Source organism: Rhinatrema bivittatum, chromosome 2 (assembly GCF_901001135.1).
Source record: "Rhinatrema bivittatum chromosome 2, aRhiBiv1.1, whole genome shotgun sequence".
In the NCBI taxonomy this organism is placed as follows: domain Eukaryota; kingdom Metazoa; phylum Chordata; class Amphibia; order Gymnophiona; family Rhinatrematidae; genus Rhinatrema; species Rhinatrema bivittatum.
The window spans coordinates 108,002,767-108,017,022 of NC_042616.1; the positions used below are offsets into that span (position 1 = coordinate 108,002,767).

Consider the following 14,256-nt stretch of genomic DNA (forward strand, 5'->3'; position numbering starts at 1 on the left):
TTGCATTAATATATATAGAGAGAGGATAGGCTATTGGCTGATATGATGGGATATATATATTTTTTTTTCATTCAGTTTTAGTTGTGAGAATTGTTTTGAATGCAGTTTGGGATTAGAGAGGGAAATGATTTGCAATATGAAAAACTTTTCTATGGGGTCATGTTAGGCTGACTTTTGGCATTGTCATCACAGGAGAGACCTCCCTTTATCCCTGAGGGAGCCGTGACACGGAAGAGACGCATGGAAGTGGACTTGCCAAAAAAAAGGCTGGTGAGTGAACTTCATTGTGGTTTTTGAGGCATGCTGGGTCAGTACTAGATTGGGAAGAAATGTGCCCATATGGAAAACTAATAGACTGTGTACTGATGTGAAATGTGTGTGTCTTTGCAGGAGAAGGATCTGGAAATGGAACTGGGAGATGATTATATTTTGGATCTTCATAGTAAGTGTGTTGCTGTGTGTATATTTTTATGGTTTGTATATTTTAACACAAAATTTAATGAACAACCAATAGAGTAAATGAGTAGAATTAACTTTATTAAACTGATGAATGTTGTAAGATGCAAATTCTCTGGATTACAAAGGTTCTTTCCTAGTGTTTAGCCAGATGGACTCAGGACCAATTGGTTATGCTCCCCTGCCAGCAGATAGAGACGGAGTCATAAGAACATAAGAAATTGCTATACTGGGTCAGACCCAAGGGTCCATCAAGCCTAGCATCCTGTCTCCAACAGTGGCCAATCCAGACTACAAGAATCGGGCAAGTACCCAAAAACTAAGTATATCCCATGCTACTGATGCTATTAATAGCAGTGGCTATCTTCCAAGTCAACATGATTAATAGCAGGTAATGGACTTCTCTTCCAAGAACTTACCCAAACCTTTTTTAAACCCAGCTATACTAACTGCACTAACCACATCCCCTGGCAACAAATTCCACAGTTTAATTGTGCATTGAGTGAAAGAATTTTCTCAGACTAGTTTTAAATGTGCTACATGCTAACTTCATTGAGTGCCCCCTAGTCCTTATTATCCGGAGTAAATAACCGATTCACATTTACCCGTTCTAGACCTCTCATGATTTTAAAGACTTCTATCATATCCCCCCTTAGCCGTCTCTTCTCCAAGCTGAACAGCCCTAACCTCTTTACTATTTCCTCATAGGGTCATAGAGTCAGATTGCAAAACTGATGTCACCATACATATACCCCTGCAGTGACCTCACCTCTCCAGTATTCTCAGTCTCCAGCAGATGGTGGACATACCTCTCCCTATAGGGATTGCTGTACTTTTTGGAAGGAGAAATTCTATGTTCTAAATTGAAGAAAATTGAGCCCCGCTCTCCTGCGGTGATACTTAAAGGACCCTCCTTCAGCTGAGAATTCCTGAGGCGATTTCCAAGATCCCTCAGACATGTGCCTTGGTCCGGGAGCCGATTCCCAGCATGGACTTTGCTGCTTAGGCAGCTGAAAGGCAGCAGGTGCAGGAAGCTGAGCGCAGTGGTGTTGGCCAAAGTCCTCCCCACTCACAGCCGGAGACCGTCTCTGTTCTCAGCCGGTAAGCGCTGAGCCCAGGTAAATTAAAAAAAAAAAAAAAAAAGATTAGAGGGAATTTTGGTAGGTCTCCCTCGGTCTCCGTGCTCAGCGCACCATAGACGTCATTCCTGCTTCCGTTGGGGATAAGGGGAATTGGGCTTCCGAGCGGGTTGAGCAGCTCCCGGTGGGCTAGGCCCTTATGTAGACTTGGCACACTATGTGGTAGGCCACGGCAGAGCCATCTTGAGCGCATTTGCGTGCACACCATACTGCCCTCCCTAGGACACCAGTACACGCAATGCATCGGCGCTGTGCACGTAACGTCAGGCGTATACCTACGCGCACATCCTTTAAAATGCACGATACAGGAAGGGCTGTGCAAGCCTTGCCATGCCCTACCCAGACACTAGAAATTTGTATGCATACATTTTTAAGCGTGAGCCAAAAGAGCACATAGCTACCACAGCCAGTGGCGACGCCAATCAAGAAACATAAGCGCCTTGCTCTCTGCAATGCTTGCCTTATTAGAGCCTCATGGTTGGACCTGTACTCCAACTTATGTCGCCACTGTGAGGAAGCCCAAGGGGAACTGGCCTCCTCAAACTTTGCTAAACCAGACTCGTTCCATTCGGATGATGGGTTGGTCACTGCCTTACCTCGAAGTACGCTGGATCTCAGTATCCCCTTACTGGGTCACCCGTGAGAGAGGAAAATATAACTGGTCCCATCCCAGTACCTCCTGGATTAGGCATGGATCTGGCTGCCTTTTCCTGGGTGGAGTTTTTTCAGGGGCTATGAGCCTTCGTATAAGTGCAGTCTACTGCCTCACTTGCCCCTGTCCGGACAGAACCTCAGCCGGTATCCCTGGCAGGGACCCAGATGTCACAGATGAAGAGGAGGATCCTTATTCCTTGGAAGATGGGGAAATCCCACTGGGTTGGAACTGTATTGGACCATGTTACGGTTCTTTCATACAGTTGAATTACCAGCTCTGGTTTCCCAGACCCTGAAGACACTGGGAGTTCCTGGGGCAGACTCTGACAGAACCAAAGAAGAACCCCCATTCTGATTTCCCGCGGAAAGCCTCCTGATACTGTCCAGTGATGGACGCCATCCAGGAGTTGATTGATTTGGAATGAGATGTCCTAGAAGCAAGTTTTAAAGGGGGCAGCGTGTTGGAAGCTCTATACCCTCTGGACCCAGCTGTAAGAGAATGTTTACGGTTCCCTAATGTGGACGCACTGGTCTGGCCATCTCTAAGCGAACAACTATCCCAGTGGAAGGAGAAGTGGCCTTAAAAGATGCGCATGATAGATGATCGATGACCTTACAGATTGCTTCTTGTTGCACTCTGGTGGCTCGTTCGTGTCTGCTTCTCTCTCAGGAGATTGATGACTCGGGGGTGAATTCCAGAGCAGTTATGGAACCCGCTATCGCCTTTTTAGCAGATGCAGGCTTTGATTTAGTCCGTACTTCGGCCAGAGGAGTGGCCTCAGTGGTGGTGGTCAGACAACAGCTATGGCTGTGGAACTGGTCAGCTGGCGCAATCTCCAAAGCTAATCTTACAAAGATGCCCTTTAAAGGATCACTCCTATTCGGAAGCGAGTTGGAAAAGTTGGCCAGTAAATGGGACAAATCTCCAGTTCCCCGATTACCGTAAGATAAGAGGAAGCAACTACAGTGCCTCACCTATGAGGGGTCATTCCAGGGGTTCCCAGCGTTTCCATCCTTACAGAAATTCAACATTTCAGAGGTCTTGACCCCTTGGGAAATCCCAGCCCTTTTATACCCGGCAGTTGGGGGCAGGCTCGACCCGAACCCCAATGAGATTTTTTTTTCAATTTATAATTTTGAGTATGTAATAACTAGTAACAAAAACCACGCTGTAGACATAAACCAAGTCAACAGCCTCTAGCAAGCATGGCTAACAAAGCAAACAAACAAGTCATGTAACCCAAATCAGGATCCCTCCCCCCATCCATGAGCTCAGTCATGCTAGTCCGGTGAAATAGTCCAGGACTAGCGAAAAAGTCCGAAAATTAAAGTGGAGAATGGGATTGTAGTTGTCCAGGGTATCTTTAGGCTACTATTTGTATGAGGTCCAGAAGTAGGTGATGTTACAGGGCTGCTTGATGCTTCTCCCAGGTGATAAATGGGTGCCAAACGGCCTGAAACTTAAATGGGTGCCAAACGGCCTGAAACTTGGGCACAGAGTCATTGTTTACCTTTCGTATACTTGAATTGTTACCCCAGTTATATTCTTGTTAATTGTAAACCGATCCGATATGGTTATTTACTATGAAGGTCGGTATATAAAACTGTTAAATAAAATAAATAAATGTATCTCAGCGTTAATTGCCGCCATTTTACAATAAAAATGTACTTTCCTTTGTACCAATCGAAGTGTGGGTGTCCCTGTCCATTTCCAGAACTGTGCAATAGCCATCCTCGTTGCAATAAAGTCCTGATGACAAAACCCAATGAGATTTTACTGACCCACCTTTGGGACAAGGAGGTAGGGGGTCATCTGTCTCTCTTACCAACCGTGGGTCGAGATTACTTTGGACAAATGAGTACTGGAAGTCATACGAGAAGGATATGCACTGGAATTACACACCAGTCCTCGGGACATATTCATAATGACTCCTTTCCACTCCCAGCACAAGAAGCAGGCAGTGGAGACTACTCTTTTAAGGCTCCTTGGGATGAGGGCTATAATCTCAGTATCTGTGCCCCAGGAAAATACGAGGCGTTATTCCATCTATTTCATCGTACCCAAGAAGGAAGGTTCCTTTCACCTCATCCTGGTCCTCAAGAGTGTCAGCCAACATCTACAAGAGAATCATTTCTGCATGGAAACCCTGCGCTCTGTGATAATGGCCGTACAATCGGGAGAGTTCTTAACCACCCTGGACCTATCAGAGTCCTACCTACATATTCCAATCCATTAAGAACACAGTTTCCTACGCTTTGCAGTACTGGGTTGCAATTACTAGTTCCGGGCCCTGCCCTTTGGCCTAGCCACCGCCCCCAGAACATTTTCCAAGATTATGGTGGTTGTAGCGGCAGCATTGAGAAATGAGGGAATCCTGGTGCACCCGTACTTTGACAACTGGTTGATCCAGGCCAAGTCCCTAGAAGAGAGTCTCCGGGTAACCAACAGGGTGATCTCCTTGTTACAGGAACTCGGTTGAGTAGTAAACCTTTCCAAGAGCAGCCTCAAGCCTCCCCAGTCCTTTGAGTATCTGGGAATCTGGTTCGACACCAGGTGGGGTAAGGTCTTTCTTCCCTCCACATGGATACAGAAGTTAATGTACTAGGTGCGTCAATTGGCGAGCACTGTATGCTCGATGATGTGAAGCTATCTCCAAGTTCTCGTTTTGATGGCGGCAATCCTGGTAGTAGTGCCGTGGGCAAGGGCACATATGAGTTCTCTTAAACGCTCATTGTTATCATGTTGGAACCCACAGTCTCCAGACTATTTGGTTTCATCTCCTCTTACCGAGGGGAGTCTGCTGTCACCTTCAATGGTTGTTTCAGGAAACTCATCTGAGGAGGGGTGTGTCCCTGTCCTCCCCGAACTGGCTAGTTCTCACAACAGATGCAAGCATTGTCATGCCAGGAGCCCTTCCTCTGCATGACTCCAAGGGCATTGCAGCTACGAACTGTTCCATCCTTCTTGCCAAAGGTAGTCTGTTTCATTTGAATCATTACATTTTGTTGCCATCCATAGATAAACTCAAGGACACAGAAGAATATCAGCTCCTCCGTCATTTGGATGTCAAGAGGCTTTTAGTGCAGTATCTGGAAGTCTCAGAACCGTTCTGAAAGACTGACCACCTGTTTGTTCTTCATGGCTGAAAGAAACAGGGCAAATCAGCTTCATGAGCTGCCATAGCTCGCTGGATTAAGGAGGTGATCATGGGAGCCTATGTGGAGGCTGGAAAGCCATTGTCTTCTCAGATTAGAGCTCATTCCACTAGGGCTCACACAGTCTCATGGACAGAGGTTAGATGACTGTCTCCTGTCGATATCTGCCGGGTGGTGATGTGGATCTCCTTGCACACCACCTCCAGGTTTTATCACTTGAATGTACAGGCCAGAGAGGATGCTGCCTTTGCACGGGTAGTGTTGACCAGTCCACGGGCAGCCTCCTGCCCAATCGGGAGTAGCTTTTGAACCTCCCATTGGTCCTGAGTCTATCTGGCTACACGTTAGGAAATAGAGAAATTACTTACCTGATACATTTTCCTTAGTGTAGACAGATGGACTCAGCATACCACCCTCGGCTACCCAAGACCTGTGCCACGGATCCTCCTGTAGAATGGGCCTTGAAGCCAAGGGATCATGGGTAAGTGTTCATCTAATCCCTAGATTAAGGTACCTATATTCTTACTGGAGCTCGGTGTTTATGGTTGGTTGAGTACAGTTACGGTGATATATTTTTTCATCATTTTCATCATATTTTCAATTAAGTCCTTTCACTAGTATGTCCATGGTAGCTTTTGAAGAGAATACTGGAAAGCTGAGGTCACTGCAGGGGTATATGTACAGTGACATAAGCTTTGCAGCCTGACTGTCTCCATCTGCTGGCAGGGGAGCATAACCCATTGGTCCTGAGTCCATCTGTCTACACTAAGGAAAATGAAATTATCAGGTAAGTAATTTCTCCATTCCTTGGACTCAACTTTGCAAGGTTGGTCAACAGCCATAATAGGGAACATGCAGCCTCCCCTTTTTTTGGCTGACAGTCACTCGTTACCTTTAACCCTTAAGTGCTTATTTTAGTTAATAGAGCTCTCCATGATATGTTTCAATCTCCTTTGAGAGAGATGATCCCTTCCTCTGTATCAGTTAGTTCTCTTAGGTCCTCTAATGAAATCCTTTTTGATCTGCCATCTTCAAGTGATATTCACTTGGTGGATACAAGGAAGAGAGCTTTAATCGTATGTGGACCCTAACTTTTTTGGAATCACTTGCGTGCCAGCCTGCATAGGTTAAATATTTATCTAGTCTTCAGAAAAATGATTAATGCGTTTTTGGTTTTAATTTGGCTTTCAGTGATTTACATGAATTGAACTCCTTAAATTGATCAAGGCCTGCTATATTTGTTTTGCACTACATTATGTCTAAGTAATTTAAAGTATAGTAGCGACTATATTTTTATGTTGATATTTGACTGTCCTTTTTAAATCTTATTTTTATTTATTGTTTTACTATTTAGAAAGTAGACTCTAATTTGATTTTTGAATGCTCCTTCTTTTTAGTCAGACTGCAGGTTTGCACCTCAACCTCCTGTCAGTCAGAGAAACACTGAGTGAACTGCAGGTGGCACTCTGTTATGTAGCAGTGCCTCAGAGTTTTGTGTTCTGCCTCCATCTGCTGGTAGGGATGCATAAATCCACTTGTCTGGACTGATCTGGGATACGAACAGTATAATGAGAAGAAACGTAGAAAATTTTATTTTCAGTTCAGGTATTAGATACCAATTTGTGAATGTTTTAGGTTGTTGGCTTTTTTAAAATTATTCTTTATTTATTCCCTATTTTTGTTCTCTTAATGGCCTCTGCCACTCTCACCCTAAGCAGATTATCCGGGCAGAGCTGGCAACCTTTACCGGCCCCAGGACTGGAGGGACACTTCCTCCAAGATGCACCCTCAACATTGCTGGTTGGCTGGCAGCAGCTCTCAAAATTGCAACCACTGTGTTCCCTCACTCCATGGCATGCTCAGGCCCCCAGATCCCCAAACCTGAATCCCCTGAAGTAGTTCAGCATTCTGGGATATTTAGTGCTTATCGCTAGGCTTTATTTTTATTAAGCTGATTTTCCTAATGGTGAGGTGTCATCACTAGCAATTATAAGACCAGGCTTGTGGTTGAAATAAGTCCATCCGAGGCCAGATCAAGAGAGATCACTGCCACTGTGGAAAAGGAAGCTTGTTCCATCTGACATCTTCCTCCTCCCTGCCTGTGATGTTCTGCAAGGTTTTTGCTATGGCTTTGGTGTGTCTGCTGGTTGGCCTCCCCCAAGTAATATCAGCAGCAGCCACAAAATTGGAATAGCTGCCAAGAGCAGATTGCTCTTTCGTGGAGTAAATGAGTTGGGTGGGAGGACTCTAGCCTCTGTGGGATAGAAGCTTGGAATTGGGGTTTAAATTAGTGTGTGTATCTATTCTATCGGGTCCAAACCATGCCACAGACTGATTGAATTAACTAAATAAACTTAACTGTTTTTTTCCCTGTATATACCTGGATCAGTCCAGACTCCTGGGTTCATCTCCCCCTATCAGCAGATGGAGACAGAGAAAAAAAACCTCGCTGAAACCGTATCTAAGCAACCATGCCACCTGCAGTTCGTCAGTATTTCTCTGTCTCTAGCAGATGGCAGAGGCTATTAATCCTGGAGTTGACTAATTTTTTTCAGCTAACTTTTTTTCTTTTATTTTTTTAGAATCCTTAGGGTTCTTCCCTGTCCGGTTGAGGTGGCCGAGCCAGGGGTTGGTACCTTTGTGTGTACTTGGTCTGGGCGCCCATGAGGTCTTCACAAGGCCGCTGAGGCGGCTGCAGGTTCTTTACAATACTTTTTTACAAGAGGTTTTTTTTTCCTATTTTTTCCTATTTTTCTGGGCAAGTTGTTCATTTTTAACTAAAGCCAAATTAAAAAAACAAACAAAAAAAAAAAAACCCACAAAAACTGCACCGGAGCACTGCCCTACAGGCGAGCAACTTTCTCCCCATTAGGTAGGAGCTTTTTGTGGGGCTCTGGCTGTTTGTTTGGGGACCTTTCCTTCTGTTGTGGTGAGTATCTTCAGAGAAGGGATTTTAATTTTATCTCTACCTTATGGCTTGCGGCAGGGCATGCCATTCATGCAGCTCTGATTCTTCCCGGCTTAATAAGTCGGGGTTATGCGCTAACTGTGCCGACAGTGGGGAGGGTTTGTCTGTGGCTCCTTCTCCCGCTAAACAGTGTCAAGTGTTGTTTTTTTGGACAGGCTTCAACTTCTTTTTTTACCTCACCCGGCTGGCGTGGGAACGGCGGCCATTTTGGATTTTGCCGCAGCATTTCCTGTGTCGCCGGGTGGAAGAAAGCTCTGGTTTGCCTGTTTTTCAACCAGACAATGCTGGTTTTGGTGCAGGGAGGCTTTTCTCCACAGATTTTGTTTTGTTACTTCAAGATGCCTATATGGCCAGACAGATGCCTATATGGCCAGACAGAAAGTGGCTTGGGGGATTACACAGTCCAGTCCATCTGAGGGCCCTTCGGGGGGTCCCAGGAGGTCTCCTATGCCCGGTAATAGGGTTCCCTCAGCACAGGGCTTGATTTTTCGCCCGCAGGGTGATGCAGCTGGGGTGGTTGATCCGGAGGACGCTATCATAGCTCCTAGTGGTATTGGTTCGGGGTCTGGCCAAGCTCCCCTGGTGGCTCCGGTTATTCTGGCTACCGAGTATGTGGGTCAAGGGGATGACCCGGACTCTCTTATTCATGAGGCAGAGGATCCTAAGGTGGTCCGCCTTTTTAAAAGGGAAGAGCTGGAGGTTTGCTTCCCTTGGCTTACCAGGTTCTTGGGGTTAAAATGCCTCAGGAGAACCAGGATTTGGACGGTAAGGACCCGGCACTAGGTGCCATGTGAGATCCTCCAACTTCTTTCCCTTACCACAGATCAGTTAGGAAGTTAGTAGAAGAGGAATGGGGGGCTCCTGATTCTGGTTTAAAGGTTGGCAGAGCCATGGGGAAACTACCCTCTACCAGAACAGGATTTAGAATTTTTTTTCTCTCCTGAAAGTAGGTGCGGCAGTGTTTGCTGTGACTAAGCCCACCACGATTCCTGTTATTGGTTCGCCCGCTTTAAAAGATGTAGAAGATCATAAGATGGAGTTACATTTTAAAAGGATTTTTGAGGTGATGTCCCTGGGTTTGCGTACAGCGCTTTGTTCAAGTTTCTTGCAGCGTGCTTGTCTCTGGTGGGTACAGCAGCTTCAAGGTAATTTGTCTCAATCAGGTATGGACGCGGATACGGCTGAGTGTGTGGAAGCAGCTGTGGTTTCCGGTGCGGATTCCTTCTGTGATTTGGTGCAATCTTCCTCCAGAGTAATGGCATCAGCTGTGGCCGCCCAAAGGTTGCTTTGGCTTCATAATTCGGCGGCCGATGTTTCCTCTAAGTCAGTGGTCCCCAACCCTGTCCTGGGGGCCCACCAGCCAGTCGGATTTTCAGGATATCCACAATGAATATGCATGAGAGAAAATTTGCATGTTATGGAGGCAGTGCATGCAAATTTTCTCTCCTGCATATTCATTGTGGTATCCTGAGAACCCGACTGGCTGTTGGGCCCCCAGGACAGGGTTGGGGACCACTGCTCTAAGTCACAATTGCCATCCTTGCCTTTCAAAGGTAAGTTCTTGTTTGGTGAGGTTCTAGAGCAGCTGATCCAGTCTCTTGGAGACAATAAAGTCCTCGTTTTTCAATCGAGGTCTCGTTTTCAGTCCGACAGAAAATTGCGGCCTACCCGTGGTATGCCGGGTCCGCAGAGACAATTTTTTTTGCGGGGGCAAGCATGGAGACAATCCTTTTGTGGAGCCAGAGGGTCCTTTAGGGGGTCCTCTGGTGGCTCCTCGGCAGGAGGTAAGTCTACCCAATGATGCCAGGCTGGTCCACTCGGTCGTTCCTATTATAGGAGGTCGCTTACGGCACTTTTACGACAAGTGGGCCAAAATCACTCAGGACCAGTGGGTTCTCAATGTGTGATAAGAAACGGTTATGTTTTAGAATTTGCTCATCCCGTACGGGAACTTTTTCTAATTTCCCCATGCAACTATCCGGGCAAGCGAGCGGCAGTACAACTGACTCTAGACTGGTTATGTCAGTTAACTGTGGTAGTACCAGTTCCCAGAGCGGAGCTCCGTCAGGGGAGATACTCCATTTAATTTCTGGTTCCCCAAAAAGGGAGGGCTCGTTTCGGCTGATACTCTATTTAAAGAAGGTCAATGCAAAACTCAAGGTGCCACGCTTCAGGATGGAAACCCTCAGGTCATAGCGGCTGTACCAAAGGAGAATTCCTGGCTTCCTTGGATCTCATGGAAGCTTATCTACATATTCCCATCCATCAGGGGACTCAGCATTTTCTCCGCTTCATGTTTCTGGGTCAACATTTTCAGTTTCAGGCTCTTCCGTTTGGTCTCTCCATGGCTCTGCGGACTTTCGCCAAGATGATGTGGTGGTGGCAGCTTTCCTTCGAAAGGAGGGTATTCTAGTTCACCCATATTTGAACGATTGATTGATCAGAGCCAAGACAGAGTCTCTATGCCGCAAGACGGTTTATCGAGTTCTCGAAGTCCTACAATCTCTAGGTTGGGTAGTGAATCACGACAAAAGTCAGCTGTCACCAACACAAACTGGAGTATTTAGGAACTCTGTTCGATACTCTTATAGGCAGAGTCTTTCTCTCTCAAGGTCAAATCTTGAAACCTCAGGCCCAGATCCGCCGGTTTTTCCGGTTGCAGGTACCCTGCTCGATGGCCTCCATGCTGGACTTGGTTCCCTGGATGTTTTCCCATATAAGACCACTACAGACGGCATTGTTGTCCTGCTGGAAGCCAGTATCGGAAGAATATCATATCCGCTTACCTCTCGAGGGTTTGCCGAGAGGCAGTCTGTCATGGTGCCTTAAGACTTCCAATCTCAGTTGGGGAGTGGACCTCGAAGTTCCCAATTGGATAGGGTTACTACTAATGCCAGTCTCTCTGGATGGGGAGCAGTTTGTCAGTCCTATTCGGTTCCGGGATCCTCGTCCACGAGACAGTCTGCATGGTCTATCAACCGTCTAGAGACCAGGGCGGTTTGCTTGGCCTTGAAGGAGTTTCTACCGTTACTACAGAATCGTCCGGTTCGAGTTCTGTCGGGCAACGCGGCAACAGTAGCGTATATAAATCGGCAGGGTGGAACCAAAAGCAAGGTAGTGGCTCTAGAGGCGCAGAGGTTGGTGCTCTGGGCGGAATGAGAGATTAGCGGCATCCCACATTGCAGGAACAGAGAATGTTTAGGCGGAATTCTTGAATCGCACACACTTGGATCCAGGCGAGTGGGAACTCTGAGACAGCCATGCGTTTAATTCGAGATGGTTGGGGTCTACCTCACGTCGATCTTATGGCGACCTCTTGGAATGCCAAGGCCTTCCGATTCTTCAGTCGCCGAAGACAGTATGGGGCCGAAGGGGTCGATGCTCTGGTTCTACCAAGTCTTCAGGGAGTTATACTATATGTTTTTCCTCTGTTGCCGCTGGTGGGCAAGGTTCTACGTTGCATAGAAAAGCGTTGCGAAGAGGTGATTCTGGTGGCTCCGGAGTGGCCTCTGCTTCCGTGGTTTGCGGATCTGGTCAACCTGGCGGTGGACGTCCCACTTCGCTTCGGCCACCTGATGCATCTTCTTCGACAGGGTCCTATATTTTTCAACCAGGTTGCTCGCTTTTGTCTAGTGGCATGGCTTTTGAGAGGAGGCATTTGAAAAGGAAAGGTTACCCAGACTTGGTAGTCAACACATTGTTAAGTCTAGAAGGAAGTCTACTAATCTCTCTTATGTTGGGGTATGGAAGATGTTTTAGTCCTGGTGTTCCATCAGGGGAATTTGCCCTCTTAGGGCCTTAATTCCTGAAATATTATCTTTCATTACAGGATGGCTTCACCAAGGGTTTATCTCTTAGCTCTCTTAAAGTGCAGGTAGCAGCACTGGGTTCTCTCCGTGGCAAAATTGAAGGTTCCTCTATTTCGTCTCATCCGGATGTGGTTCGTTTTCTTAGAAGTATGATGAATCTTCGTCCTCCAGTTCGGAAATCTTGTCCGTCCTGGAACCTTAATCTAGTTCTTAAGGCTATGATAGAGGTTTTTAAAATCATGAGAGGTCTAGAACAAGTTAATGTGAATCAGTTATTTACTCTTTCAGATAATAGAAAGAGTAGGGGGCACTCCATGAAGTTAGCATGTGGCACATTTAAAACTAATCGGAGAAAGTTCTTTCTCACTCAATGCACAATTAAACTCTGGAATTTGTTGCCAGAGGATGTGGTTAGTGCAGTTAATGTAGCTGTATTTAAAAAAAAAAAAAGGATTGGATAAGTTCTTGGAAGAGAAGTCTGTTATCTGTTATTAATTAAGTTGACTTTGAAAATAGCCACTGCTAATACTAGCAACAGTAGCATGGAATAGACTTAGTTTTTGGGTACTTGCCAGGTTCTTATGGCCTGGATTGGCCACTGTTGGAAATAGGATGCTGGGCTTGATGGACCCTTGGTCTGACCCAGTAAGGCATGTTTTTTAGTTCTCTGTGTGAACCTCCCTTCGAGCTGCTCCGAAGGGCTACGTTAAAGGATTTGACACACAAGGTAATTTTTCTCGTCTCCATTTGTTCGTCTAGAAGAATTTCTGAGTTACAGGCGTTATCTTGTCAAGACCCTTTCCTTCAGATTTCGGAATCCAGAGTTTCTTTACGGACGGTACCTTCCTTTTTACCAAAGGTGGTTTCAGCGTTCCATGTCAAACAGTCAGTGGAACTTCCAGCTTTTCCTAATTTACCGGCGTCTGATCCCAATGCGAGGGAGCTCAAATGTCTAGATGTTCAGAGAGCTTTATTGTGTTTCCTCGAGATTACCAGTGACTTTCGGTGGTCTGATCACCTCTTCATGCTGTGGAGTGGTCCTAATAGAGGCTCCAAAGCTTCTAAAGCCTCTATTGCACGATGGTTGAAGGAGGATATTTCTTCCGCATATATTACACGGGGTTGTCCAGTTCCGGAAGGCTTGCGTGCTCACTCCACACGTTCGCGGGCGAAATCTCAACTTGTTTCCCCACAGGAAATTTGCAGAGTGGCGACTTGGAAGTCGCTGCATACCTTTGCAAGGCACTATCGCTTAGATGTCGGGGCTCCGGCAAACCCTTCCTTCGGCGTGAGTGTTTTGCGAGTGGGACTCTCCAGGTCCCACCCTGGGTAAGGGCTTTGGTACATCCCAGGGGTCTGGACTGATCCGGGTATGTACAGGGAAAGGAAAATTAGTTCTTACCTGCTAATTTTCGTTCCTGTAGTACCACGGATCAGTCTAGAGCCCGCCCAATTAGAAAGGGGTTATATTAAGGGGAGAGTCGTCCGCTCAGCTTTAAGATTGTTAATGGTTCCATATTTTTTGCTATTATCTGCTTTGATATAGATATATACTGCTTTGATATAGATATATACTGATGATACCTGGATAAGACAGGCTTTCTGAGCCTGATCCTAGGTCATTTTCCCTGCCTAGCTGGCAGGAGGAGTGGTGCACTTAACCACTGGTAGTCTCTGCTGACCACCCTATGATTCCAGCAGCCTTGAAGTTTTTGTACTTCTTAGATCTTGTGTTATTCGTAACATAAGATCCAAGAAAGCCCCAAGCAGTTCAAAAACCGTGAGACTGCTGGAATCGTAGCATGGTCAGCAGAGGCTTTAAGTGGTAAAGCAATGCATTCTTGCTGGCCACAGGTAGGAATAAGGACCTGGGTTAGAGGGGGGATGGGGGCGAGAAATGAAGACTTGTATTGAATAGGGGAGGGTTCAGAAAAACTAAGATCCAGGTTGAGGGCAAATATATGGACAGTGTCCAGATACCACCTCTAAAATCTGTACTGTACAGAGAAAATCTGGTCAGTTGGCAATTTGCAGGTGATGGTGAGATTGCTAAGATAAGGGACTTTTTTTTTCT

At 46.2% G+C, this 14,256-nt stretch overlaps 1 protein-coding gene across 1 annotated transcript in view; it reads left to right on the forward strand.

Moving 5' to 3' along the window:
* GTPBP4 (GTP binding protein 4) overlaps positions 1-14,256 on the forward strand; it is a 116,143-nt gene that overhangs the window by 68,029 nt on the left and 33,858 nt on the right. Inside the window, exons 11-12 of the mRNA XM_029588538.1 lie at positions 193-270; positions 391-442. Coding sequence (XP_029444398.1) covers positions 193-270; positions 391-442 — 130 coding nt within the window. The remainder of the gene's footprint in view (positions 1-192; positions 271-390; positions 443-14,256) is intronic.